Source organism: Pipra filicauda, unplaced genomic scaffold, assembly GCF_003945595.2.
Source record: "Pipra filicauda isolate LSUMZ 115617 unplaced genomic scaffold, ASM394559v2 scaffold364_size791107_pilon, whole genome shotgun sequence".
Taxonomy (NCBI): Eukaryota; Metazoa; Chordata; class Aves; order Passeriformes; family Pipridae; genus Pipra; species Pipra filicauda.
Window position 1 is genome coordinate 255868 of NW_024104492.1, and position 27203 is coordinate 283070.

A 27203-nucleotide genomic window follows, 5' to 3' on the forward strand; every position below is an offset into this window, starting at 1 on the left:
CGGCGGCGGGCGGCGGGCGCGGGTCCGGCATGGCCGAGGTGCGGCAGCGGCCCGGGCGCGGCCCCGGCGGGGCCCGGGACCCCCAGGACAAGGTGCGGGGCGGCCCGGGGGGACGGGAGGGGGGGCGGAGGGGCGGAGGGTAGGGGGGCAGCGGCTCGTCCCGCCGCCTTGTGTCGCGACCGCTGCGCGACCCCCGCGTGGCGGGGGCGGTGGGGGGGCGTTTATTTGCCCCTCGTTGGGTTTATTTGAGCCCCCCCGAAGGAGCAGCTCCCGCCCCCGGGGGGATCGACAGCCGGCCCCGGGTCCGCTGTGTGGGAGCGCGGAGATGGGGATGTGAACTGTGTTTGTGGGGTATCCCGGGTACAAACCTTCCCTTGGGGGGATTTGGTACCCCCGAAATCACCCCCCGGGAATGAGGGGGGGTTACAAACCTACTCTCGGGGGGGCTTTGGTGCCTCCCGAATCGTCCCCAAGGAATGAAGGGGGTTCCCAGAGCTTCCCTTAAGGAAAGACTTTGGTACCTCTGAAGTCATTCCCAGGGAATGAGGCTGGGGTTCCAGACCTTCCCTTAGGAATAGCTTTGGTCCCTCCCAAATTATCCCCAGGGGATGAGGTGGCCGGGGGCGGTTACAGACCCTGCAGGTTCCCTTTGGGAAGTCTTTGGTACCTTCTAAATCATCCCAGGGAATGAGTCTGGGGCTCCAGACCTCCCCTTAGGAAAGATTTTGGTACCTTTTAAATCGTCCCCAGGGAATGGGGGGGCGGCGGGGTCACACACCCTGCAGGTTCCTTTTGGGAAGACTTCAGTACCTTCTAAATCATCCCCTGGGAGTGAGTTTGGGGTCCCAGACCTTGCCTTAGCAAAGACTTTGGTACCTCCTAAATCACCCCCAGGAAATGCCCTCCCTGGGTGGGCTCTGTGGGAGTTCAATGAGGAATGAAGTTGTGTTTCTCTGAAGGAAAAGGTTTGTTTTTCCACAGCAGATGAGCCATGGAAAGCCAGCCTGGCTCTGTTTTCCTGTACCTGAGCCTGGCTGGATGCTCGTGGTCACTCTCTGTTGTCACCCTTGTCATCTCTGTTCCTGCTCCTCCCCGAAGAGGAAAGGACCAAGAGGAATAAACAGCCAGGGAAAACTTTGTAAATAACATTTGCAGGGTCACAGAGAGCAAAAACTGGAGGGAAATGTGGTTCTTGCTGCCTTGGTGTTTAATGCATCTGTGTTGGGAGAGGCCCTGGGCCCTCAGCACCATCACAGGAGTGTTTTCTCTGTTGCTGCACCAAGGATGCAGTTCAGAGCAGCAGGAAACCATTAGACTAAACTCTTCTGCAATTTAAATGCGATTTTAATGCTATTTTAATGCTGTTTGAGTACCAGTGAAACACCTGCAGGAGCTGTGCAGGCAGGATGGAGGGAGGTTTGTTGTGCTGATGTGATCAGAGGGCGACCTGGCACACACAGAAGGGAGAGTGGGTAGCCTTGATGTAGATCTGGAGGCTCTGCCTTTTTCAGAGTTCCCTGGAGCTCTCTGATCCCAGGTTCCCTGACCTGAGTGAGGGGAGCACCAAATGGCTCCTGGGTTGTGGTTGTGCAGAGGATGAAACCGTTGTCCTCGACATAAGTACCTTTGTCCCAGCTGGAATTTTCTTTGCAGCAGAAAATCTTCAGGGAGTTTTCTATTCCAGAACTTTAGTGGGAGTTGGAAGACCTCCCTCAGCAGGCTGGGGGGGCTGGTGCTGCTTAACTGGAGCACAGCCAACCCCCCTGAGCCAAGCTGGGATCCGCTTTAGCTCCTAAAAGGAGTTCAGAGGCCACTGTTCCCAGTGCAATCCTGTTATTTCCAGGCAAGTATTGTCATGTGCAAGGAGACTTCTGAAGGACTCCTCAAATATTTCCTTGGAGGCAATGACTTGGAGTGTCCTTCCTAGAGAGAGGGAACGTTTCTGTTTTGCTGCTCCTCCTAAATCAGCTCAAATGAATTGCAGGAGGGAAAAAAATAGAAAGATGTTTCCAAGCAGTGAGGAACAGCTCCTCCGAGGTGCTGAATGTGATGTTTCTGAGGAGAGAGGAGTGCTGGGAGCAGGGAATTTCCCCAAATTGTTCAATCCAGCTGCTGGGAGGTGTTACCTGGTGACTAATCCTGCTGCTGTGAATCCCTCTGGTGCCGTGCTTTCCATGGCAGCTCAGGGGCAGGATTTGCTTTCCTCCCCTGAGATCCAGCCCTTGGGTTTTGAAATGCCTGGAAAAGCCTGGGAATAACAGCAGGGAAGGGCCAAGGCAGCAGAACTGCTCGTGGTCCTGGTGGTCTCGGCCTGCCCAGGGCTCTGCTGCAGGTGCTGCTGGGAGAGGGGACATTCCCATTCCTGCTTTGTCATGCACTGAGCCCTGCCAAGGAAAATCACTTAGCAGCAGATATTTTATTCTCCAGAAACCCTTGTGGCTTCTGGAAAGAGCTCTCAGCATGTTTAAAGAAACGAGATGTAAACACCGAGGCGGGTTTCAGGTGGTTGTGTTTTGTGCTTGTTCTCACTTCTCTGGTTTGAGAGTGGGAATAGGGAGGTTGGTTTCATTCTCTGCTCCTCTTGCCTCTGCCCAGGGTCCCAGCTTTGGTGTCCCTCCCTGCTGGCACAGCTGCCCCTGAGCTGCCCCAGTTGAGCTCCTCATGCCAGAGCGTTTGAAAATCGATTTTTGTTCAAACTGTTGTGCAACACAATCTTCATCTCAGAGGGAACAAGGCAACATCTGTTTGTTCTGCTCAGTGAACTCCCCCTCATCTCCCCAGTGAAAAAACAGGCAAAATTGCCCTGGTGTTGTTTGTACCCATTTTCTAAGCCCAGAGCACTGGGGTGCTGTTACCTGTTGGTGTTTGTGTGGTGATATCTGAGATCGTGGAATCCTGGAATGGGTTGGGTTGGAGGGGACCTTAAAGACCATCTCATTCCACCCCCTGCCATGGGCAGGGACACCTTCCACGAGCCCAGGTTGCTCCAAGCCTCGTCCAACCTGGCCTTGGACACTTCCAGGGATGCCACAGCTTCTTGGGCAACCTGTGCCAGCGCCTCACCATGAGAGAAGTTGTAATTGTTGCCTTGCAGGTCCTTCTCCCTTGGTCTCTGTAGACTCGCTCCTTTGCTCCATAGCCTCATTCATTACCCAAACCCTGAGGTCAGTGCCTCTCTCCTGTGTTCAGTGCATCCCAGGAAACCACGTTTTCTCTTCCAGCTCCCAAGGAGAACAGAAGTGCAAAATAAAACTGTTTCCTGATGCCTGCAGAGCTCCTGAAGGCTCCTGCTGCTTTAGGGGGATTTTATGATCCTTTCTCAGTAGCTGTTTGTGCTTTGTGTGACTGCACAGTGAGGACTGAGGGATTTTTCCTTTTCCATCCTTTTGCTGGGATGTTGCACTAGTAGTTGAAACTGGGGGGGTTCTCAGACATCCCAGGGCCTCTGCCCGTGGAAGGGGGGGCTGCAGGTCACACCCCCCATCCCTTTGGCTTTGTTTACCAACCCCTTTGTCCCCTGCAGTCAGTGCCTGGCTGGAACTGGAATGATTCTGTACTTGAGAAGTGTTGGCTGATGGAAACTCTGGTTCTTTCCAGCCCAGCTTTGCAGTGGACTGACAGTGTGACTTTTATCTGGCTGCATCTGGTTCGTGTGGTACAGAAAGTGAAAGACTGGCATCCAAGCCTCGTGATTTCTTGTGCTTCCAGGCATTTATTTCTCGTGTTTCCAGGCATTTTGCAAGAATTCCCTGGTGATCTAAGGGCTTTGAAGCTGCTGAGGCAAGTGGATGCCATGCTGTCCCTTAGGTCTGCTTGGGAGGGTGAAGGGTGGCAGGGAACAGCTGCCTGGGCTGGGCTGGAGCAGCAGCAGCAGCTCCAGTTTTGGAGTTCAGCTCAGGAGAGGGTTCAGGACACAGAGAAATAACAGTGCAGGTGCTCTGAAGGTTTAGGCAATTTCAAATCCCGTTACTTCCCATGTTCCAGGAGAGCTCAGAGCTCCCACTAGTTGGGAGTTTGTGATAACAAGATGAGGTTCTTGTAGGACCAAACCCAGTAAACTGCTGCAGTGATGCTTCTCTTGATCTCATCAGGATTAAGAGAGGCTGAACAACAAGTCTGCTTCCAGACCCGCTCCAAAAGCTTAATTTTTAATAGCTCTTAATGTAATTTTAGGCTCAATTCCAGGCACCAGTTTGCTTGGCTTCTGCTGAAGCACGAGCCTCGTTTATTGTGGAGAGATGTTCACAATCCCAGCTCTGCTGGGAGAAGACACTTCAGCCTTCCCTGCTCTTGGATGCTGAGCTCTGTGTGTGCCCGACAGCTCCTGGGCATCCTTAGTTGTGGCCTGGAGGGACTGGACTCACTGTGTTCCTGATGGAAAAGGGACTCAAATTGGACACCTTTGCCATTGTTTCCTTTGGAAGGGCTTTGACTTGGCCTCTACTCCTTTCACCTGTGTCCTTCTCATTTGTGGTGATGGCAGAGAAGTTTGATCCCAGGAAGATTTTGTCATTTTAAGGGTTGGGTGACTCTCCTTGGGCTGTGAGGAGATCCTTTCCTTCCCTGGGAGCAGCTCCTCACGGGCACTCTCAGTGCTCTCATCAAACCCCCCAAGCACACCTTGCTTTTCCTGTTCCTCAGCCCTTTGGATAGTGCAGGCCTGGCTTCTGTTTCCCATCCTTATTTACTGAGTAGATTTATTCCTGGCTGGTCTGGAGGGCCACACAGGTGAGTGTCCCTCTCAGCAGTGTCTGGAAGTGGCTGTTACCCCCAGACCTCCCTGTTTTCCCAGTGTTCCTGCAGGATCTTTGTGGATCTGTGAGCTTCTTCCCAAGCTCCCTCTTGCTGCTCCAGTGGTCTGTCCTCAATTCCAGTCATTTGTTGTGCACAATATGGTCAGGATAGCATGGGGTGATGGAGGGAGGCACATCCATAACTCCCTAGGGATACTCCTCTGGCTTTGACCCCGTTGCAGGTTGAGGTCAGTGCTCAGATGAGTTGCTTTGTACAGAAGTGATGTCTCTGCTGAGGCTCCCAAAATCCTGTGCTCTCAGTGATATCTGGGAGTGATTCCTGTGGGGGGAGGGATGTTTGGTGCCGAGAAGAGGGAAGTTGGGATGTTTGTGTGTGTCTTCCAAGCAGGAAAAAATCCTAAGGACCAGTGTTACTGTCTGTCAAGCACAAACCACAGGTTAAGTGGCAAGAAAACCATTTTCTCCTCCTGCCTGCCTTTGGTGAGCAGTGATTAACACCAGAGGTAAAAGTCCTTGCAGGTAAAACCTATGGAATCATAAAATCCCAGACTGGTTTGGGTTGGGAGGGACCTCAAAGCCCCTCCAGTGCCACCCCCTACCATGGGCAGAGACACCTTCCACTAGCCCAGATTGCTCTAAGCCCTGTCCAACCTGCCCTTGGACACCTGTGACTTCAGCAAAGCACTGATGTGGGTTCATCAGGATCATGTCTAAAATATTCATCCAAGTCCTGCGTGGTTCCTTTCCTTGATTAGTTCAAATAAAGCCAAGGGGATTGACTGGCAGGACAAGATTGTGGCACCACCTCACAGTCAGCAAATTAAATGGCCTGGTGAGATTTTTTTTTCTGATTGTGTTTTGGAAAAATATGTGTTAACACCAGAGGAATTGAGGGTCAGAAGCCACTGGCCTTGGTGTGATGCAGACTCTCATTTCAGAGGCCAAAAATAGCCTTTTCCTGCACTAACCTTCAGAGTGAACAGTTGCTCCAGAGCTGTTTGTTCTCCCTCTTGTTTGTCCCAGCTCTTCCAAACAACAGCAGATTGAAATGTCTGTGCAGGCTCCAGCAGACACAGCTCCAGCCTCTCCCAACACCAACTCCCAGAGGCTCTTGGAGCTTTGCTTTCCTGTTCCTGGCCATGTTTCTCTGTCTCTGCAGGGGTGACAAAGTGCCAGTGTGGAAATGCCAGGAGAGCCCAGGGATGCCAGTTAAATCCAGGAGAACCCAGGAGCCTCTCCCCAAAACATCTCCATCCATGTTTCAGAGGGGGAGGCAGGTTCCTTTCTTAGCAGGAGGAGATTCTGGGGGAGTGCCAGAACCACGGAGCTATTTTTGTGCCCGTTTGTACACAATAGCTGGTCCCTGCTGCGTTTCCCTCCTGGATTCCCTGGAATCCACAGACCCTGGGGTGGGTGCTGGGGGTGCGGGCAGGGGATGAACTGATGAGTCAAAGGGAGGTGTGACTTCACAGGGATCAGATTTGCTGACATGGAAATCAGGCTCCTGTGCCAGGCTGTTGTTGTGCTGGCTCTGAGCACATCCCACTGCTGAGGGATGGACTCCCTGTCCAAACAAAGCAGGAGCTTTGGGAGAATGAGATGAGTTTTCTTTGCTCTTTCAGCCACTGTACAAACATTTCTGCTTTTTGTGATGTTATTTTAGGCATGTCCCAATTTCCATTGCATGCCTTCAACTGGAATATGGCTATTTTGGGATGGGGAAGGGAGTCCTTTATCAACATAAACGAAACCTGAGCTTTGTTGGGTTGTTTGAGACAACAAATCTCGCAGTCAGCACGAGATGCCAGCTTGGAGTGGGACATGACAATCTTGAATTTAGTTTTCCTGCAGGTGACCTCCCAGCCTGAGAAGTTCAAGCACTTTCTGCAGCACTTGCAACAAAACCAGTGTCTTTTTGGGCTCTTAGTACAAATCAAACCCGGCTGGTTGCTTGGTTCTTCCTTCCCGTGTTAATGGTCTCCAAACTTCTCCCTTGTTTCACCCTCCTGAGCTGTCAACCTCTGAAAGAGAATCTCCTGTGATTTGGGAGTGCTTGGGTGATTTGTCACCTTGATCTCGCCCAGAGGGGGGTTTGGTGGGGCCCAGCAGCTGGGGGAGGTGGGCAGGTGCCGTGTAGGAAAGCAGGGAGAAGGGGAGAGAGGAACAGCAGTTCTCCTGGATGTAGGAATTAAAACCCCTTCTCAAAAGCACCGAGATTTTCATAACTGAGGCTGCTGGGTTTGTGTTCATTAAACTAATTATCTTGGCTTTGATCCTGCCGATGTGCTCGGAGGTGAGAACAGCAGAGGCTGTGGTGCAGTTGGTCCCTTTTGTTCCAGCTGTCAGGTTTTTTTGCCTGAAAAAGCAACTCTGTTTCTCCCTTCAGCTTTCATTTCATATTAACATTTTCTGTCACAGCTTTTTGTTAAAATCTGGCAGGAAGTCTAAACTAACCAGCTCCTGGCTCTGAGGAAGGTGCCCAAATAATGGCATTTCTTGCACAAATTTAATCTGCCAGCATTGAATGCTTAACTGTGGATCTGTATTGGGCAGATTTTTGGCAGGGAGGGAGCTGACTCGTTTCTATGACAACCGAGATCGTGTCATGGATATTTGGGTAAAAAACCTGAGCTTCCTCTGTGAGAAAACCATTGAAATGTGAGCGCAAATTTTGTACCACAGGGTTGATGGAGTTGGGTTGTTTAAAGAAAGCTCAGACAACTCATTTCTCCATGTATCTTTCCTCAGGGTGATAAAATATTTGTTGACAAATGTTGCTTAGATCTGCTGATTTCATAAATGTAAAAAGTGAGCAGGTATCTGGTTTTTCCCCCATCTGCTCTGGTTCACCAGGAGAAACATCCCTTGCAGAGATTTGGGGTTTTACTCTTTCTTCTCATCATGACTTATGTAGAAATCAATGAATTAATATAAAATGGGTCTTGTTATCTTGACTTTATTCCCGCATTCCTTTTGCCCTTGATTCAGTAAGAAGCCTTCAATATTGAGATGATCAATTGAAGAAGGAGCCTTGGGCTTGCCAAACCTCCCCCGTTCAATTTAGTAACTCCATGTTGGGAACAAAAGCCAGTAAAAGCTGCTGATTGTGTTTTAATAGATTTAATGCTTGCCCTGTAAAATAAATGGAAAAATAAAGCCAGATCCCAAGGTAACCAGAGAGAAGATTTGCTTTGCTCTTACTGAGGAGTTTTAACTGTTTCCCAGCTCTGCATCCTGCAGGTGGATGTCTGACATCCTGGGAGCTCTCACGTGGATGTCTGACATCCTGGGAACTCTCACGTGGATGTCTGACATCCTGGGAGCTCTCATGTGGATGTCTGACATCCTGGGAGCTCTCATGTGGATGTCTGACATCCTGGGAGCTCTCATGTGGATGTCTGACATCCTGGGAGCTCTCATGTGGATGTCTGACATCCTGGGAGCTCTCATGTGGATGTCTGACATCCTGGGAGCTCTGCCCTCCTGCCTGGGAGGAGAAGAGCAGAGGGAATATCAGGAACCAACAGGAAAAATCAGCCAGGGAGAGCTGTGGTAAGGGAATATGGAATAACTACAGCTGGAGAAGCTCTGTGCCCTGCAGGAGCAGCAGTGGGAAGTGCTGGGATTGCTGGGAGGTGTCTGGGCTGTGTCTGGCTCAGCGGGGTGGAAGGTTTTAGGCTCCAGTGTCGTGCTGTGTTAGTTGGTACCTCAGAGTCACCACTGGGTCAGGTGTGATCAGGACCTCATTGTGAGGTCCAGCCTGGGGCTGAAGAGCTTTGACTGTGGGCAGAACCTAAACAACAACCAAAAAAAGGCAGAAAAACAGTCCATGGAGGGGTAAAGGAAAGACTATGGGAGAGAGAACAGTCCAGTGGCTGAGGAAGGAGACAAGTCATGATTTCTGGGGTAACTTTCTGCAAGTCTGAGTCTCTCCAGGCTTTTTTTTTCAAGGGCAGGAACAGGAGAAAACAGATGAGGCATGAAAAAGCTGCTGTTTCTGTGACAAAATGCCGTGTATTAGACCCAGCTCCCCTGTCAGCCCTGGCATTGCAGGGCACTGTTGGCAGTCCTGGGCAGTCACAAACCCTTTGCAGCAGCACTGACTGTAATGAGCTTTAATGTGCCCCGGGGAGCATCAGTGCCTGGGAGAGCAGTGCCAGCTGATGGGATCTGTCTGCTCAGATGGAGCCCTGGAAAGAGCAGTGGGAATAGGCAGGAGGGTGTCACCAGGGCAGTGCCACAGCTGGGTTCAGTAGCCCAGCCCAGGATATATCAAGCTCAGGCTTAAATGAGTTATTTAGCATCCCTTCAGCTGCTTAAAGTGGTGATTTGTAGGCTGATGGGGGCAATTTGCATAAAATGTATAAAAATAGTGTCAATTCCTGAGTCCTCTCCGTAGCCTAAATCTGGCACAGTGTCCTATATAATCTTAATGCTCTGATTCAGAGAGAGCTGAGCAGGGAGGAGAGCTGATTCCTGATGCTGCTCAGCTGTTTGCAGCGTAGATGTGAAATATCTGCCAGCCCTCACTGTGACTGGTGATTTCTTCCATCAGGGAAAATGTTTTCTTCCTCCTCCCATCAGGCTTAAACTGAGCAAGGAAGGCATGGCAGGAATGGGTCCTGCATTTCATGTTGAACCCTGAGAACGCCCCTTTATTGTGACAAACCTCTGGATTGCCTTTGTTGTGCTCCCTGGGAACAACCTGGCAGTGTTTGTGGGGCACTGTGTGTTTGGTGCTCGGCCTCTGCTGTTCCTCTGCTGGGGATGAACTGGGGACCCGCTGCACTGACCCAGGGGGGCTTTGCTCCTGCTCCTGGAGACCCAAACTCTTTGCAGCACAAGGGTTGGTTTGGCCTTCACTGCAGGAAGTGCATCAGGGACCTGGGGATGTGCTTTACATGGATTTACCTGCAATGTCTGTGTCCTGAACTGGGTGCAGGGAATCATGGCAGGGAACAGGCTATGGCAGGGATCACAATCGGGATATGGCAGGGATCGGGATATGGCAGGGATCAGGCTGTGGCAGGGATCAGGCTATGGCAGGGATCAGGATATGGCAGGGATCGGGATATGGCAGGGATCAGGCTGTGGCAGGGATCAGGCTGTGGCAGGGATTGGGATATGGCAGGGATCACAATCAGGATATGGCAGGGATCACAATCAGGATATGACAGGGATCAGGCTGTGGCAGGGATCACAATCAGGATATGACAGGGATTGGGCTATGGCAGGGATCAGGGCTGCCAGTTCCAGCAGCTGTGGGATCAGCTCAGTTGTAGCATCACATTCCTCAGTCCCCTGAGCTTTACCTTCACCCCTTGTGTCCTTGGCAGGAGTGCAGGGCAGGAAGGCCCGGGAGGGGAGGGCAGGAAGGCACAAGTGCTCTTTGCCTTCCTTTTGGTCTCTGAGCACTTTGCAAAACTTCTGATCCTCTGGGCTGCACCCAGGAATGATTTGCCTGCTTTGCACTTGGCCTTTGGGGAGTAAAACCTGGGAATGCTTGGATCTGCCTCCTCCTTTCAGTGCTGGGCCTTTCACTGGGCTGGTGACCTGTGTGAGGTGCTGGGTCCTTGGACTGCAGGAGGAATCTGCCTGAGGCTTTTGGGTTTAGCCTGTACAGAGGAAACACTGATTTTGGCCAGGCTGCAGCTGTTTAGATTGCTCCCAGGGGAATTCTGCAGGGAATCCTTTCATTGGAGAAAGCATGGATTGCAATGGAAACGTGGATTGCAGCTAAATAAGTGCAGTGATTTCCCAAAACCTGACTGTGAGATGCCAAACTCGTGGTCTCCAGGGAGTTTTATCATTTCCAGTCTCTGCCTGCTGCCATTTGCAGCTGCCTTATGGATTTGAGTTCTCAGCTAAATGGCACTAAATCTCTCTGAAGTCTGAGGGCAGAGTGGATTTCACGGGTCACTTGAAAAATAGCTGAAAAAAAGCCAAGTTGCATTTCACTGCCAGCTCTCCAGACCCACGTGGGGGCTGACAGCAAGTTTGGTTGAAAGCAAACCCAAACTCTTCCTTCCCAGCTGATGGGAATGGAAAGGAGCGTGGAGGGAGGTGAGGAGGAGCTGACACCAGGTGCTGCTGGTGTGGTGGCCAGAGCTCTGCTGTCCCTGGGAGTAATCCCTGACATCACTGTTGTATTTTTAGCTGCCTCCACCTGACGATGCCTCGCTGTCCTTGCCTGATTTAAGAACCTGGCCTGCAGCCACTGACAGTTCCAGCTTGGGCAGTAATTATCTTTTCCTGCTTTAAATAAGGGAGCTGCTCCAGCCTTCCTGCTCCACTGAACTACAAATACCACAAACCACAGATTACACCGGAACAGTCCCCTCACATGATTGTTTTGGGGGGGGGGGTCCAGTGGGGCAGCACTGCCTAGGACCCAAAGAGATGAAGTCTCTTTGGTTACAGAGCTGGGACCCCAGAGGGATGGAGTCCCTTTGGTTACACAGCTGGGACCCCAGAGGGATGGAGTCCCTTTGGTTGCAGAGCTGGGACCCCAAAGGGATGGAGTCCCTTTGGTTGCAGAGCTGGGACCCCAGAGGGATGGAGTCCCTTTGTTTGCAGAGCTGGGACCCAAAGAGATGAAGTCCCTTTGGTTACAGAGCTGGGACCCCAAAGGGATGGAGTCCCTTTGTTTGCAGAGCTGGGACCCCAGAGGGATGGAGTCCCTTTGGTTACACAGCTGGGACCCCAGAGGGATGGAGTCCCTTTGGTTACACAGCTGGGACCCCAGAGGGATGGAGTCCCTTTGGTTACAGAGCTGGGACCCCAGAGGGATGGAGTCCCTTTGTTTGCAGAGCTGGGACCCCAGAGGGATGGAGTCCCTTTGGTTACACAGCTGGGACCCCAGAGGGATGGAGTCCCTTTGGTTACAGAGCTCCCAGTGTTTGTCAGCTCAGCTCCCTCGGTGCTTTTCCTGCAAACATTCTCCCTTTTCTGGGAGTTTCCAGTGCCAAGTGCAGGCTCTGCCTTGCCTGAGTGCTCCCCAGGGAGTGGCCTTTTCCTTCCTTGCTTCAAGGAGCCAGGAGCAGGATGAAGCTGTGCTGCTGAAATGAGGGGCAAAATGTTTAAGTTTGGACTTGTCCTGTGTTCAGGATCTGGATTGGAGTGAAAACTGCCACTGGGAAGAGGCACAGGACTTCTGGGGGGCCAGAACTCACCTGGAATCCTTTTCCCACCACCGTTGCAGAGCCCTCAGTCACCTGCCTCACCTGTACTTATTTCCCCCTAAACCCGGGACTTTGCTCTGAGCTGAGTGCTGGAGCAGTCCAAGGGGCAGGGAAGGCACAAAGTGTCTCTTGCCAGTATAAGGTTTCCCCTGTGCCAGAGAGGATGTTGGGCCTGGGTGATAAGCTGGGCTCTTCCTCTTCAGCTGCCTGAGGATGGGCTGGGTGTTATTTTTAGTGTCCCGTGCAGTCAGCACTTCAAAAGTCTGTCTGGAAGCCTTGAGCCCTGTCTGCTTGGAGGCCTTTCTTCCTGGCTAATTTGGGCAGTGTTACATTCTTGGAGATCTGCTTGGGGATTGGGAGGCCTTGTAAAAATTCCTGCTAACAAGGCTGTTTCCCTGAAGCACTTGGAGATACTCGTTAATCAACTGCGAGGCATCTTTGGCTGTGCAGAGGGAACACACCCTTTTCTGTGGCTGCTGCTGAGACTGAGGGACATCCCACCCATCATGGATGGCGCCTAAAACACTTGATGATGTTTCTCGTGGGTTTAACCTCGTGTAATACCCAGAATATTTTCTCCTCCCCTTTCTCCAATGCAGAAGCAGAGTGGTGGTTGGTGTTACACCCAGTGGGCTGCCCTGAGTTCCTTCAGAGTGTGGCTGGTAAAGCTCCTTGTCTGTCTTTCACTGGCAGGAGTCAGAGTCTGAGAACAGGCTGGATGGAGAGACAGCATCAGACAGCGAGAGCAGATCGGAGTTTGGAGGTTCATCCACGGTGCAGACATCAGATGACACCCCAGAGGTCCTGAACAGAGCTCTGTCCAACCTGTCCTCAAGGTAACACTCCCTGAGCATCATCCCCCTCCTCTGCCAGGGCCCTGCATCATCCCCCTCCTCTGCCAGGGCCCTGCATCATCCCCCTCCTCTGCCAGGGCCCTGCGTGCTCCCCGTGCTCTCCTGGCCCAGCAGCACTTCGGGGGCTGCTGGAAGTGGAAGGAGCAGCTCTCCAGCTCTTTTCCTGCCTCCAAGGCCACGGGAAGCAGCAGGGAGCAGGGTCAGGGCTGCTGTAGGTGGGAGGGGAGGGGGCTGTGGGAGGGTCTGGCTTCCTGCTGGGTCCTGACAGGTGGAGGGGCCTGAGTGGGACAGACCACAGAGGTTGTGTGTGGCTTTCACAGCACTCAGCAAAGATTTGAGCTGCAGAGGTTTTTAACCAGCAGTGTGACTGACTTGTGCAGGAATGCACAAGAAATCACGCTGGGGAGGACAGGAATTAACAACAGACTGGATGTTCTCTACAGACTGTAGTGGGGGGAAGTGTCTTGTTTTTATCACAGGCACAGAAAGTGTCTCTCCTGGGTGTGCTGTGAGGATGGGACAGGCTCGGGGCAGGGCAGTACTGAGGGTACAACACCTCACAGCCCATCTCTCCTCCTTGAAAGGAGTGCAGAGAGGGGAGGTGGTCCCTATTTTATTTAAACTTGTCCTGCAGCTTGTCCGGGATGTGGGAAACCTGTAGCAGAGCAGGAGCAGACGCTCTCCTGTCCCATTTTCAGTGCCTTGGAGATGCCCAGCACCTCTCTAGTGCTTTCTGCAGTCAGTGAGGCTGAACTGAAGCCTTGCAGCTGCTGCAGCCAGGCCTTTGGCAGCAGCCTGAGCTCTCTCTGCAGCCCTGAGAGGAAACTTGGGGTTTCCAGGGCTCAGTTTCCTTCCTGTGACACGCAGAGAGCAGAGGTGCTGTTCGGCTGCTTTGCTCTGCTTTGACTTATCTCTGACATCTTCCCTTCTCTCTGGCCCAGATGGAAGAATTGGTGGGTGAGAGGAATCCTCACGCTGGCAATGATCACCTTCTTCTTCATCATCATCTACTTGGGGCCCATGGTCTTAATGACAATAGTAAGTGCTCCAGAGAAGTGTCCTGATGTTCACAGCAATGGTGGGGAGGTTACTGGGGCCACTGCTGGGGTGGGAAGCTCAGAGCCTCATGCCTTAGAAGTCCCTATTCATCTTGCTGGATTTCTCTCTCTGTGGATAAAGCCTGGCAGGAATCTGCTGGTCAACATTTGGCTGCAGTTGGAACCAAGACAAGAGGTTGTTGGAAACCTCCTGCAGAGGAAAGGGGGGGGAAGAACAGCGTGGTGAGATTCCTGTGTTGGATTAGGAGGCTCCTGCCAGACTGATATCGACTGTTAAAGTACCTTTTGCTCTGCACATGCATGGTTTTTGTTTCCCTGCAGAAAAGCTGTTTAATCACAGTGGATTACAGCTCTGCATGTCTTTCTGTGCAGGTGATGTGTGTCCAGATCAAGTGTTTCCACGAGATCATCACAATTGGCTACAACGTGTACCACTCGTACGACCTGCCCTGGTTCAGGACACTCAGCTGGTGAGTGAGGGGGTGCTCCCCTGCCCAGGCCTGTGCAGCAGGAACAGCCCATCCCAGGGCAGGGGACACCCCCAGAGACCCTGGGGTTGTGTGTGTTCTCAGTGATGTGTGTTAACAGCTCTTGTAAAGGAAAATCACAGAACCATGGAACAGTTTGGGTCGGAAGGGGCCTTAAAGATCATCTCATTCTACCCCTCTGCTATGGGTGGGGACACCTCTCACTAGAAGGAAAAGCCCCCACGAGTCTTGATAGATCAGTATCTTAGGAGAGCCCTTACTGATGAAGTTTGTCCTGTTGTTAATGAAGTGCAGAGATGAGAATCCTGTGATCTGTGCAAGGGACAGCACTGACAGGAGTCACCACCTGGAGATGGATGTGGTTGCGTGGGTGGGATGGTTGTGAAACAGGGCTGAACATGGCACAGAATCACAGAATGCCAGAATGGTTTGGGTTGGGAGGGGCCTCAAAGCCCATCCAGTGCCACCCCCTGCCATGGGCAGGGACAGTTTCCACTAGCCCAGGTTGCTCCAAGCCCCGTCCAACCTGACCTTGGACACTTCCAGGGATCCAGGGGCAGCCACAGCTTCTCTGGGCAACCTGTGCCAGGGCCTCCCCACCCTCACAGGGAGGAATTTCTTCCCAATGTCTCACATAACCCTGCCCTCTGGCAGTGGGAAGCCATTCCCCCTTGTCCTGGCACTACATCAGGGCTGGGGAGAGGTCAGGAGTGGGGCTTTCAGGATGCACAGAGTGGGTGCTTTTGGGAGCCACAGGATAGGAGGCACGGGATGAGGGATTTTGGGAGGCATGGGATGGGGGATTTTGGGAGGCATGGGATGAGGGATTTTGGGAGGCATGGGATGGGGGATTTTGGGAGGCATGGGATGGGGGATTTTGGGAGGCATGGGATGGGGGATTTTGGGAGGCAGAGGCCAGTTGAGCTGTGCCACATAAAGGCAGAGTCTTTGTGCATCAAGGCCAAACCCAGACCCCAGCTGTGATCCATCCCAGAGCAGAGCTGAGAGATGCACCCACTCTTTGAAATGTAGGTGACATTCCCAAACTGAGGAAATAAAGTTCAGGCTGTCACCTGAAGGAGTCCTGTTGGCACTGTCGCAGGGCAGTGATCCTCAGGGATCAGTCACTTCCCGTGTTTCTCCAGAAGCTTTCCAGGGTTCCTGCTAACGAGCACCCACGTCCTCCACAGGTACTTCCTGCTCTGTGTGAACTATTTCTTCTATGGTGAGACTGTGACAGATTATTTCTTCACCCTGGTGCAGAGGGAGGAGCCCCTGCGCATCCTCAGCAAGTACCACCGCTTCATCTCCTTCGCCCTCTACCTGACAGGTACACACACTTCTGCTGCTTCACCTGGGGAGGGAAGCCTGGAATTACTCTTACCTTGAGTGCTGTGTCCAGTGCAGTGTCCATGGCAAACCATCTCTGCTCTCCAGGGATGCTGTGACTTGGCTCAGGGGGAGAGCAGTGGTGGCAAATCTCCCACACAGGGCTGTGTAGGAAAAAACTCCATAATATGTATGGGACAACCAGATTGTTCCTCTCTCCAAGGGATACCTGTAGGCAATGGTGTGACTTCCAAAATAGTGCTTTCCCTACTTAACATTGTTCTTTTATTCAAGTAAAATCCTCATCAGCTGTACGATGTCACGGTACAAAATTATTTGACTGTAGAAGGTACATTCCCACCTTTGACTTTTCTTCTGTCTCTCCTCAGGTTTCTGTATGTTTGTCTTGAGCCTGGTGAAGAAACACTATCGCCTCCAGTTCTACATGGTAAGGTTAAATTTAGGGCCTGATAGGTTAAGTTCAGGGCCTGGTAAATTCAGGGCCTGGTGAGATTAAATTCAGAGCCTCGTAAGGTTGAGTTCAGGGCCTGGAAAGGTTAAATTCAGGGGCTGGTAGATTAAATTCAGGGGCTGGTAGATTAAATTCAGGGCCTAGTGAGATTAAATTCAGGGCCTGCTGGGTTAAGTTCAGGGCCTGGAAAGGTTAGATTCAGGGGCTGGAGAGGTTAAAGTCAGGGGCTGGAAAGGTTAAATTCAGAGCCTGGTAGGTTAAATTCAGGGCCTGGCTATTTAAATTCAGGGGCTGGTAGGTTAAATCCAGGGCCTGAATGGCTGGCCCCATTTGGAGGCACAGGTAGGAATAATTTAGGCTGTTTGAAAACACGTGGAGGTCTGTGTGTCAGCAGATGCTCCTAAGCTGGTTGTGCATTGTCCTGCTGCCTGGAGGGAAGGTGACTGAGAGCAGACTGTGTTTTTAGGAAGCTGACTGAAAGAATTCCCCTTCAGACATGTATTCCCTTCCCTCTGCACTTGTGGATGCTGTGAAGAAGCTTCCTGCAAGCTTAGAGGGCTGTACAGGGCTGGTCCTGAGGATAGGTTGACTTTGTCTCCCTCTTCCCAGACATCAGTGAGGTGTTTCTCATGTGTGACCATTGACACAGCTGGCTTTGCTCTCCAAAATATTCAACAAACAGGGATGCAGCTTGGATATCTGTTAAGTCTTCTGCTCTTCTTATTTAGTCAGAAATCTGAGTGAGGTGTATGGGATAGGGTGGGTTAAAGGGCATTTGCTCCAGCAGAAGTTCCCAGTGAAGGTCACAAGTGGGATTGAGCTGGAGAACTTGCCCATAAGTTCCTCAGGGTGACTGTCCCCTGATCTTTGTGACTGTTGCTGTTGGTCCTGGCAGAGGTGCCTGCCAGGAGTGCCCTTTGCACGAGCAGCTCTCTGAGGGAGCTCACAGCCCCTGAGCTCTGCCCCCAGAGCAGGGCAGTGTCCCTGGGCAGGCTGGACTCCACCCTCTCTTCTCTTCCAGTTCGGATGGACCCACGTGACATTGCTGATCGTTGTCACCCAGTCCCACCTCATCATTCACAACCTGTTTGAAGGGATGATCTGGTGAGTTTGCTCTGACTTCTGAGTGCTTTATTTTTTGCAGCCTGAGATGACTGACTGTGTTTTCATAGAATCCCAAGATGGTTTGGGTTGGAAGGATCTTAAAGCCCATCCAGTGCCACCCCCTGCCATGAGCAGGGACACCTTTCACTAGCCCAGGTTGCTCCAAGCCCAGTCCAACCTGGCCTGGAACACTTCCAGGGATGGAGAGTCCACAACCTGTCTGGGCAGCCCGTGCCAGTGGTGTGCCAGCTCCTCATTTCATCCTAATATCTAATCTTTTTTTAATCTTAATACTCAGTTTTGAGTTAAAACTGTTCTTTTACAAAAGCAAATGGCTGAGGAGAAGGTGCTCCCTGTGAGGGACCTGTCCAGAACAGAACAGCAGAAGATTGAGTGACACCTCAGTGACTTAGGACTTGCTTTGTGCCACTAGAGAGACGTTGTAAAGGAGCATCTGACAATATGTATGGGATGCAGGGACCTTTCAGGTGGCGTCAGGCCCGGGTAGATGCTTTCTCTTGATAGCCACCCCTGGCAAATGGTTGGGAAATGCTGCTGGGTTTGGGGCTGGGCTGTGGAAGGAGGGAGGTGGAACCTCCCACCTCACTCCAGCTGCTGTGCAGAGGGGAAGCCCCTTTGGTGGTCTTGCCAAAACCAGCAGGGCCAGGAACTAATTTGGGCCACTTTAGTACTGCACGTTCCTCTGTGTGTCACAGCCAGCCCAGGGGACTCGGGAGCCTCCTGCTTTCTGCTCCAGTGGGGTAGGGAGGTCAGTGTCCAGCAGCATGTCGTGTGTGACGAAAGACAGTGTGCTTGAAACAGGCCATTCTGGGTGCACAACCCACTCTTTAGTCCAGAACACTTGAGTAACCCCCAGATTTGCCTTGGAGCTCCAAGTGGGTGCTCCTCGCATTGCCCAGGAGGAGGAAACGTTGGTGTGCTGGCCCTGCAAAGCCCCTTGTCATGGCAGCTGCTCGTTAAGTCTTGGAGTTGTCTGGTCTTGGCACTTCCAGTGGTTTGATCCCTCTGCCCTGCAGGTTCATTGTGCCCATCTCCTGTGTGATCTGCAATGACATCATGGCCTACATGTTCGGGTTCTTCTTCGGCCGCACGCCGCTCATCAAGGTCTGTGACACTTCGGGGAGCAAAACATGGATTTGGGCTTCTTTGGGCCTTGGGCCTGTGTTCCCTCAGCTCCTGCTGTGGGTCTGAAGCAAGCCTCCAAATTAAACCTGATGTGCATCCCAGCCTGGGAGGCTATAAAATTAAATAATAGAATATTGAGGTTGGAAGGGACTTTTAAGATCATCGAGTCCAACTGTGAATGAATGAGAGGTTTAAGACTGAAATGTTGGTGGCAGCTTCTGACCAAACTCTTATTTGGGGATGGTGGCACCAGCTTGTATTGGCCTCAGCAGTTCACAAGTGAGGAAGGGCTGCAGAAGTGTGTAAATAATGACCTCCTCCTCTTTCTCTCGGGCAGCTCTCCCCAAAGAAGACCTGGGAGGGTTTTATTGGAGGATTTTTTTCCACTGTTTTGTTTGGATGGCTGGTAAGTTGGTGCTTATTTCATTGATCTTTTCCCTTCATGGAGTGACAGTGTTTTGTTTTAAAAATGCAGTCAGGCTTTAATCTCTGCCAGCTCTTGTCAGAGACTTCACCTTTTCGTTGCTGACCAGAGTCTGAGTTGGTCCATGGCTGTGTGCAGACACTGGGGGAAGTTTTTAGTCCCTGATAAACCCTGTGACATGTTCACTGCAGGGGGAATTTGGATGGGTGCTGTGCATCGTTTCACAGGCTGTGGAGGGAGTTCTGCACTCTTGGAGTGTTCTAACTAGTTTTATGACCATCTCTGACTGCCTGTTGCTGTCCCCTCAGCAAGGGGGTGCAGCCTGGCTCAGCTCTGACACTCCTTGCTGAGCAGATGCTCTTACTCTGCCTTTAGCCAATTACTGCTGCTCAGGAGGGTAATCTCCTTAGGGAAGCTGGAGTGTGGCTCCCTCCTCTCCTCATCTCCTTGCATGGCCTTTTCTGTGAGATCAGCTCTGCTGCTTCCCTCAGGAAAATATTAATCCTGTTTTCTTTGCCACGTCTCCCCTCGTGTCCCCCTGGAGCTGTCCTATGTGATGTCTGGGTACCGCTGCTTCACCTGCCCCGTGGAGTTCAACAACGACACCAACAGCTTCACGGTGGACTGTGAGCCCTCCGAGCTGTTCCAGCTCCAGGAGTACAACATCCCCCTGGTGCTGCAGTCTGTGGTGGGCTGGGTATGACACTCCCTGTTTATCACATCTTATTTATTGGGATAGGAGCCCTAGGAAAGGAGAACGGGGTTTTATTTTGATGGTGTGTGAAGGAACACGACAGGGGATGATGGTGGTGGTCTGTGTTGGTGGACATCCCGAAGGAGTTGTCCTGGGTCTGGTGGGACACTTGAAAACAGCTGAGCTACAGCCTGGGGAGCAGAGAAGGAGGGGCAAGCAATGGACAGTGCTGTTCTCGTGGAAAATCCCTCTCTGCCATGTCTTTCCTGCAGAAGACGGTCCGGATGTACCCCTTCCAAATCCACAGCATCGCCCTCTCCACCTTCGCCTCCCTCATCGGGCCCTTCGGAGGCTTCTTTGCCAGTGGGTTTAAGAGGGCCTTCAAAATCAAGGTGAGGATGGGGAGGGTCAGTTCCATTTTAGGAAGGGAAAACCAAATGGCTGCTGCCGCTCGGAGCAGTGCCAGGAACAGCAGGGTGGTGCTCTGGGAAGGGAGGGGCATTCCTTCAGTCACAGATAAGATGGAGCAGGATCTGGGTTTTTTCGACTGAATGGGAAGAGACCTTAAAATTTCAGCTGTGATGTTCTAAATGCTGCTGTGGTGCAGAAATTGGAGTAGAGGAGGAAAGACCCAGCCAGGAAATTTTGCAATCTGAGGCTTCCCTTGATGTCAACAGGCTGTTTTTACATGTAAACGGTCTGTGATCAGTTAAGATGCCTTGAAAGGCAAGACAGGGTGACAGGAGATAAACAGCAGCCTTCCCTGACCTTTGAGTGACAGTTAAGCCTCACTGTCCCTCAGGCACCAGCAGCTTCATACAGGAGAAACTTTTAAAACCAGGGAGAGATTAAACAAAATGTCTCCTTAATCTGACTTTGCCTTCTGGGAAGAACTGGAGCGCGGGGATGAGTGCCATGTGGGGAGGCACAGAAGCAAGTTACAGGTATTTGGAACTGCCCAATGCAATCCCTCTGCTTTGCTCAGGACTTTGCCAACACCATCCCGGGGCACGGAGGGATCATGGACCGCTTTGACTGTCAGTACCTGATGGCCACCTTTGTCAACGTGTACATCGCCAGCTTCATCAGGTCTGTGCTGCTCTGGGGGCCCTGCAGCTCCCAGGGCTGGACAAGCTGGGAATAAGAGGCAGTTTCCTCCTAGATTAACATCTAAAAATAACAAGACACAGAGGAAAGGCTTGAAGAAAGGAAGGATCTTTTAGTGGGGTCATGCAGAGCTAGAAACACAACCCTCGTTCCCTGTTATTCCAGTCCCACTGAAACTCCTCCTTCTGCATCCCTGTGAAGGTTGGACAGGGTTTCCAGAGTCAAACAAGCAGGGAAATCTAATTTTGTAGCATTAACAAGCATTCTGTAGCCAAGCACAGAAGAAAACCTGTAGGTACATCAAAGATGCCTCAGGGAGCCGAGGAACTGTCTGTATGTGGCTGCTTGGATTTGTGAGGGGGAGCATCTGCTGCTAAGATGCACAATCCTCTTTAAACACACTGGATTTGGGGTGTTATTTTGTGTTTACAGTTCAGCATCCCGTGCCTTTTGAAATGATTTCCACATCCCAAATGGAGTTAAGCTCCCCATGTAGAACTGGTGAGGGAATGGACAATGTGGTTATTAATTTAAGCCCATTATTTTGCTGAAATGGCACTTGAGCCCCCAGCTCACTGAGATTCAGCCACCTGCCTCACAGATAATGATGATTTTGTGTTTCAGAGGTCCCAACCCAAGCAAACTGATCCAGCAGTTCTTGACCCTGAGGCCAGACCAGCAGCTCCACATCTTCAACACGCTCAAAGCACACCTGGTTGACAGGGGAATTTTGGGGAGTCTGGAGGACGCGTAGGCACCAGGAGAGTGGGACAGGACTGAGCACAGACAGGCCTCCAAGAGGAAATCCCTGGCTTGCCTGATTTAAGACAATAACAAGGCCTCATTTCACTGTAACTTTTCTTCCTTTCTTGGTAAATGTTTGCATTTGTGGTTTTTTTAAATAATATATTTATAGAGCTTTGGTTCAAACGAGCAAATCTTGGGTTTGGAGCTGAGGAGGAGTAAAGGTTTGGAAGGACTGCAGGGTGAAGCAGGAGGGTAGGACTGTCCTCAGGGACTGTTCTGAACCTTTGCAGTGTTTGGGCAGTGCTGAGCTTTTCCTGTGAGTGAGTTTTTGCAGGGAATACAGAGCGTTGTCCGTGTGGAGCTGGCAGGGAAGTGACTCCGTGCCCTCCCCTGGCTGCTGTGCCAGGCTGGTGGCAGCTCTGGGGACCATCCTTCTCTCCAGTGGGACCTGGGAATGCAATGGGAATTCTCCCAGAAAGCTGGGGGAATCTCTTGCCCAGGCTCTGGTAATTGGAAGAGGATCTTATACTAACCCAGCCCTGTTTCCTCTGCCCAGCCAGGCACCTGCAGCTGCTCTCACTTGCTGGTTTTTGCAGTGCCTCTCACATTCCCTCCTTTTGTGGCTGATATTTTGGCAAATGAGACTTTTATAACTAATTAAACCAGGAACAGACTGGGGACAAGGAGCCAAGGAACTGGGAGTTGCGTGTGGGAATGTGGGAGGTTCAAATTGCTTCAAAACTGCTTGAAGTAAATAAGTTTTAAAGAACATTAAAGCTTCATTAATTCCTGCCAAGAACAACCCTTAAATAACTTGGTTCATTTTCCCCCGTTAAATAACCTTTAAGAACCACCCTTTTCCATTTCTTGATGGTTGGAACCCCCTCACTGGGATATTTTAAGTAATTTGGGGAGCAGTTTCCAGCCTGTTCTCTTGCTGGTTGGGCTCCAGCTCTGCTGGGGCTCCACTGGGAGTTTTGTTTTCTTTCAGGGATCATGTCTGTTTGTTACTTGAGTTGTAGATGTTGTGCTGCTGAGTTTACCACGGTCTGTGTTGCATTTCAGTCTGGGTTCATTTCTCTGCAGGCTTCTGTCCTGCTTTGCTCACTGAATCTTGTCAGAAATAGTTTGTACTTAATAGCTGCAGTTTTTATTGAAGTACTTTCCTTTATTTTGTCATACTTTTTTATTATTTAAAATTGAGAGCCCTAAAGATTGTAAAACTTCTCTTTTTTCTTTTTTTTGTGCTCAGATAGCAAAAATATCCCCATTTCCACCTTATGCAATGTTCCCAAACACGAGGTGACTCTGATTTTCCTTCTTTCCATAGTTTGTGCATGGGAGAGAGAAACTTTACCTTTTTTTAACCTGGGGAAGGAGTGACAGGGAGAGTTAATACAGAAGTACATTGGTGTTTTGCAGCAGTTGCTGACACAACCCTTAGGCACAGACCCCCCATAAGAGACCTGTACCTGCTGCAGCCTGGCTTAGCCTCGACAGAAAATAAACCGCCTGAAAATACCCCAAAATCACTTTTTCCTCCATATTCTGGTTCTGCCATTGCTTCCATTTCCCCTGAGTGTGCAAGAGAGCTTGTGTGTGTGTGTAAATATATTGAACAGATCCAGCCTCTCCCCTGCATTTCTGTAGGACCCTGTGCTGGGCTCTGCTTCCTCTCCCCAGACAGGATCCACAGGGCAGGAATTTGTACAAATGCAGGGATTTGATGGAAAGCACAGAGGAAGGGGCTGTTTCCAGAGAGTGTTTTCAGTGTGGTGCTGGCAAAGCTGCTGAACTGGTTGTAGTGTCTGTTCCTTCCCAGCTTGAATTAGGCAGGGATTTATTTTCTGTCCTCTTAGAGAATATTGGTCCAAGCCCCTCATTTGCATCCTGGAGAGGAGGATTAAGGTGCTTCCACCTTGCTTTGCCCAGGGAGAATATTTGGGCTGTGTTTCATCACATTTTGGGTGATTTCAGCAAGGCAAAGTGAGGGCACCTGCCAGGAGCATCCATGGGAATAGGTGTGGGGGTGCTTTGTGCAGTCCCTGGGATCATTTTGCCCTGTGGGGTTGGACCAGCTGGTGCTTTTCAGGGTTCCCCTGCCCACACCTGCCAAAACCCCTTGTGGGTACTGTGGGGTCACAGGCAGAGGTGATGGTGTTGGTAAATATTCCAAAAGTGTGCTCTGTTTATATTGAGAAGTTTTTCCAATGGGTCTTTAGTCTCCTGCTCGTCTGCTTTGACCCTTCTCTGTACCTCTTCAGTTGTGATTAGTGGGGCAAAACCCGACCCAAGGCTTTGCTTCAGGCTTTGGTTTGAGGCAGATCTGGGCCTTTCTGGAGGGTGCAAGTGCTGTGTGTGGGCACTGGAGGGCAAAGTGGTTCCGTTCAGAGGCTGCCCGGGCTGGGAGAGCAGCAGCAGCTCTGCCTGTGGGTGGCTTCCCTGATCAGCTTTATTCCTACTTCCTTCCCAGCAGTGCAGGAAAAGGGTGAACTTCCAAGCCTCTGCTGATCTGAAGAAGGCTGAGTGGAAAGGGTTTAGTATCCTGCATGGAAGTTTATTAAACTGAATGGAAACAGTGGAGCCACAAAGGAGGAAGGGAGGGAGATGGGGGTTGTTAACGATATTTGCAAGTTGTACAGCTGGACTTAGAGAATCCTGGGATGCTTTGCGTTGGAAGGAGCCTGAAAGATGATTTTGTTCCAACCCCTGCCATGGGCAGGGAACCTTTCACTAGGCCAGGTTGCTCCAAGGCACATCCAGCCTGATCCTGAACACTTCCAGGGGTGGGGAGTTCACAACTTGCAGAGAAAAAATGAACAGCTGATGTTTCTGGCCTTGGTTGTCCCTCAAGGGATGTGCACGTGGCCCCTCTTTTCCATTGTGTTAGGCCTTGCAGGACCTTGGTGATGCTGCAGCTCTCAAGAATTCCAGTTTGAGGGGAGGCTGATGTAGAGAGGCCAGAGTGACCCCAGGGATGGCTAAGAAGGAGATGCTCAAGGGAAGTTTCTCCAGCTCAGGGCTCGAGCTCAGGTTGCACCATAGTTTTGGTTCCCAGTGGGCTCCAGCACTGGAGAAGTTCTTCCTGCTTGTGCCAAACAAATAGGAAGAGCAGAGCAAGGGGGAGGTCCTGTGTCAGCTGGAATGTGTGCTTGGATTGAGAGGAAGAGGCAAGTCTGATTTGGCCAGTGTGGAGCTTCTGAGGGCAGGAACAGGCTGGTGTGGGAGCCACCCCTGCGCCAGTGTCACCAGAACAGGCAGAGAGGCATGTGGGAGTGTTATAAAGGGATGGCATGTGGCTGGAAAGCTGCTGTTGTGTGGAGTGAGGGGCTGGCTGTGCTGGGGAGGGCACTGAGCACCCCCAGCTCTGTTTGCCAGTGGATGGTTTGGGTGGAACTTTTGGTTTGGCTGGGTTTGATCCCCAGCCTGAGCTGGCACGGGCTGGGTCTGCGAGACAAGCACTTGGCACGCTGGGGTAGGAATTTGCTTCTCCACGTCTGGTTGTGTCCCAGATGAGTTTGCAGATGGGATGCAGGGCCAGCCCATGGCCCAGTGCTCAGGGAAGCCCCAAACCTGGTTTGTGCAGTCGTGTTGTGTCCTGTGTGATCAGCCTGTGTTAAATAGATCCTTTGGGGTGAGGGGCTCAGCAGTGACACCGATTCCTGGGGTTCCTGGTGCCCCGTGTGGCTCACGGAGCTGGAGATCCCCCAGCATCGCCTAAAGCTCGGCACCAGGCTGTGAGATGCCAGTAACATTTTCCAGGGGATGTCTCCTGTTTCCAGTATGTGCAGTGAGCTCCCACAGGCCTGGCTGTGGTGGGATCCCACCCTCTCCTCCTCCCCCAGCTCTCTGTGTGGGAGCAGGGCAGAGCTGTGTGTCAGCGCCCAAACGGCCCCTCCAGCCCCTCCTGGCACAGGTCAGTCACAAAAGGCATCATGGGGAAGCTCCCGGGGTTCCTCCCTCCGTGCCCAGCCCTGGGGTGGCACTTTGTGCTCCTGTCATCCCTGTGTGCCCTGCTCTCCAGCCCTGGCGTGTCCCCACCATCGGCTTCTTTCTCTGTGCATTGTTCTTTTGGTTCCTGTTTTAGCTGCACACGTAGAGTTGCCTTCCTTTGACCGAATGTTCGAATGTGATATATTGTATATTTTAAAGTATTTACCCTATTTATATACTGTATGTTACTGTTAAATAAATATAAGTTCCATTATCCGCAGTGGAGTTTTATTCAGTGGGATGCTCCAGACCTCCTTTCCGTGCTCTGTAGAGCAGATCCATCTGTTCCAAACTCACATTCCCTCATTCCTTGCTCCTCCCTCAGGGATTTTCCCAGGAGCAGACCTGGTTTTGGCAAAGACACAGGTGGGCTGAGCACATGGGCATCCTGCATGAGAGACAGGCACAGCCACATTCCCAGCGGGATTTGCAGTGACCCTGGGGTCAGATCATCCAGGCCCTGTTTGATCAATGGTGAGGGAAGTGTTGGCACTGCTGCCCCTGTAAATCAGCTCATTTTACCCCAAAGATTTCACTGGGAATGTGAAGAATACTTAGTATAAAGTATTCCTTCATTTCAGCTGTTTTTCCTGACCTGCCTGGGGTTGGGAGGGCAGAATCCTCTGTTTACCCAGAAAAAGGCTATTTTTAGCTCTGGTGTTATTTTGACTGTTTCTGACTTATCAGCTAAGCCAAACCAGCCCCTGAGCAGCCCTTTTACAGCTTCCTGTCACACTGTGTGGGCACTTGCAGACAAATTCATCCTCCAGCAGCACCACAACCTGCCACCCTCTCGATGGCAGCGGTGCAAAGTGACTCCAAAGCCCCAAATCCCACATTCCAGCGCCTCACACCCAGTTAAGCAGGAGCTTGCTGAGACCCACCGTGCAATATTCAGCAATGTGTGACGCAATTCGAGGTCTTAAATGATTCCTTGCTGTTAAATCTGTTGGCGAATGGACTCTGAAGCCCTGAGGCAGCGGGGCTGTGCTGTGACCCTGCTGTGAGTCAGGCACAGCTGATGGGGCCCAGAGCCATGTCAGCCCTTCAGCTGCAATCCCACCTTGTTTCTCCCCATCCCGGGCCAATTTAATTAAACATGGAAAACTGCACGTTCCCAGTGGAAATCCTGGTGCTGGCTGTTCTCCAGACCCAGACAGCCCATGAGCCTCAAACCAAAGCTGCCTCTGTGTGACCCCTGTCCAGACATGTTTTCCATGAGATCCTGATGGAAGAGGGTTGTAAAAACTAACAATGTTATGGGCTGAGATTTGCCTTTTTAAAGTTCCCCTGTGGCATGGTAGGTTTAAGTGGGATATTGGGAAGAAATTCTTCCCTGTGAGGGTGGTGAGGGGCTGTGATGGAATTCCCAGAGAGGCTGTGGCTGCCCCATCCCTGGAAGTGTCCAAAGCCAGGTTGGACAGGGCTTGGAGCAACCCGGGCTAGTGAAAGGTGTCCCTGCCTGTGGCGGGGGTGGAATGAGTTGGTCTTTAAGGTCCCTTCCCAACCAAACTATTCCATGACTCAGCTCAGGAATTCAGCTTGATTGCTAATTAAAAAAGCAATCTTGTGTTGTCCTTTCCCAAACCCAGAGGCAGCCAGCGGGTGCCCGAGGGGCCCAGGCAGGAGGCAGCTGAAGGGGCTCTGGGGGTGCTGGGAAGGGCTGTTTTGGGGCGTTGGGGAGGGCTGAGCCCTGTGGTGTGACCGCAGCGCTGGGCTGAACGGCAGGATTTGGGGCTAAAACAGTTTCCGTCCTGGAGGAGGGGAGAGGACCATGTGACATCCTGCTCACACAGCGCGGTGGGAAAGGGCTGCTCCAGGCTGCTGTAAAAAGACCAGGCTGAAGGGAAAA

General features: G+C 51.6%; 1 protein-coding gene across 1 annotated transcript; it reads left to right on the forward strand.

Annotated features, from left to right (window-relative positions):
* CDS2 (CDP-diacylglycerol synthase 2) lies at positions 1-25565 on the forward strand. The gene is made up of 13 exons (XM_027736632.2): positions 1-92; positions 12629-12771; positions 13731-13827; positions 14220-14317; positions 15526-15665; positions 16054-16112; positions 17158-17240; positions 18278-18365; positions 18724-18792; positions 19355-19507; positions 19777-19896; positions 20490-20593; positions 21236-25565. The coding sequence occupies exons 1-13, from the start codon at positions 30-32 to the stop codon at positions 21363-21365; spliced, it is 1347 nt and encodes a 448-aa protein (XP_027592433.1). The 5' UTR covers positions 1-29; the 3' UTR covers positions 21366-25565.
* Positions 25566-27203: the final 1638 nt, after the last annotated feature.

Excerpts from the sequence above, each read along its gene's own strand:
- CDS2 (XM_027736632.2), top strand. The coding sequence starts at position 30 with ATGGCCGAGGTGCGGCAGCGGCCCGGGCGCGGCCCCGGCGGGGCCCGG. Across the intron at positions 18,366-18,723 it reads GCCGCACGCCGCTCATCAAG|CTCTCCCCAAAGAAGACCTG; the intron begins GTCTGTGACACT and ends TCTCTCGGGCAG. Across the intron at positions 19,508-19,776 it reads TGCAGTCTGTGGTGGGCTGG|AAGACGGTCCGGATGTACCC; the intron begins GTATGACACTCC and ends TCTTTCCTGCAG.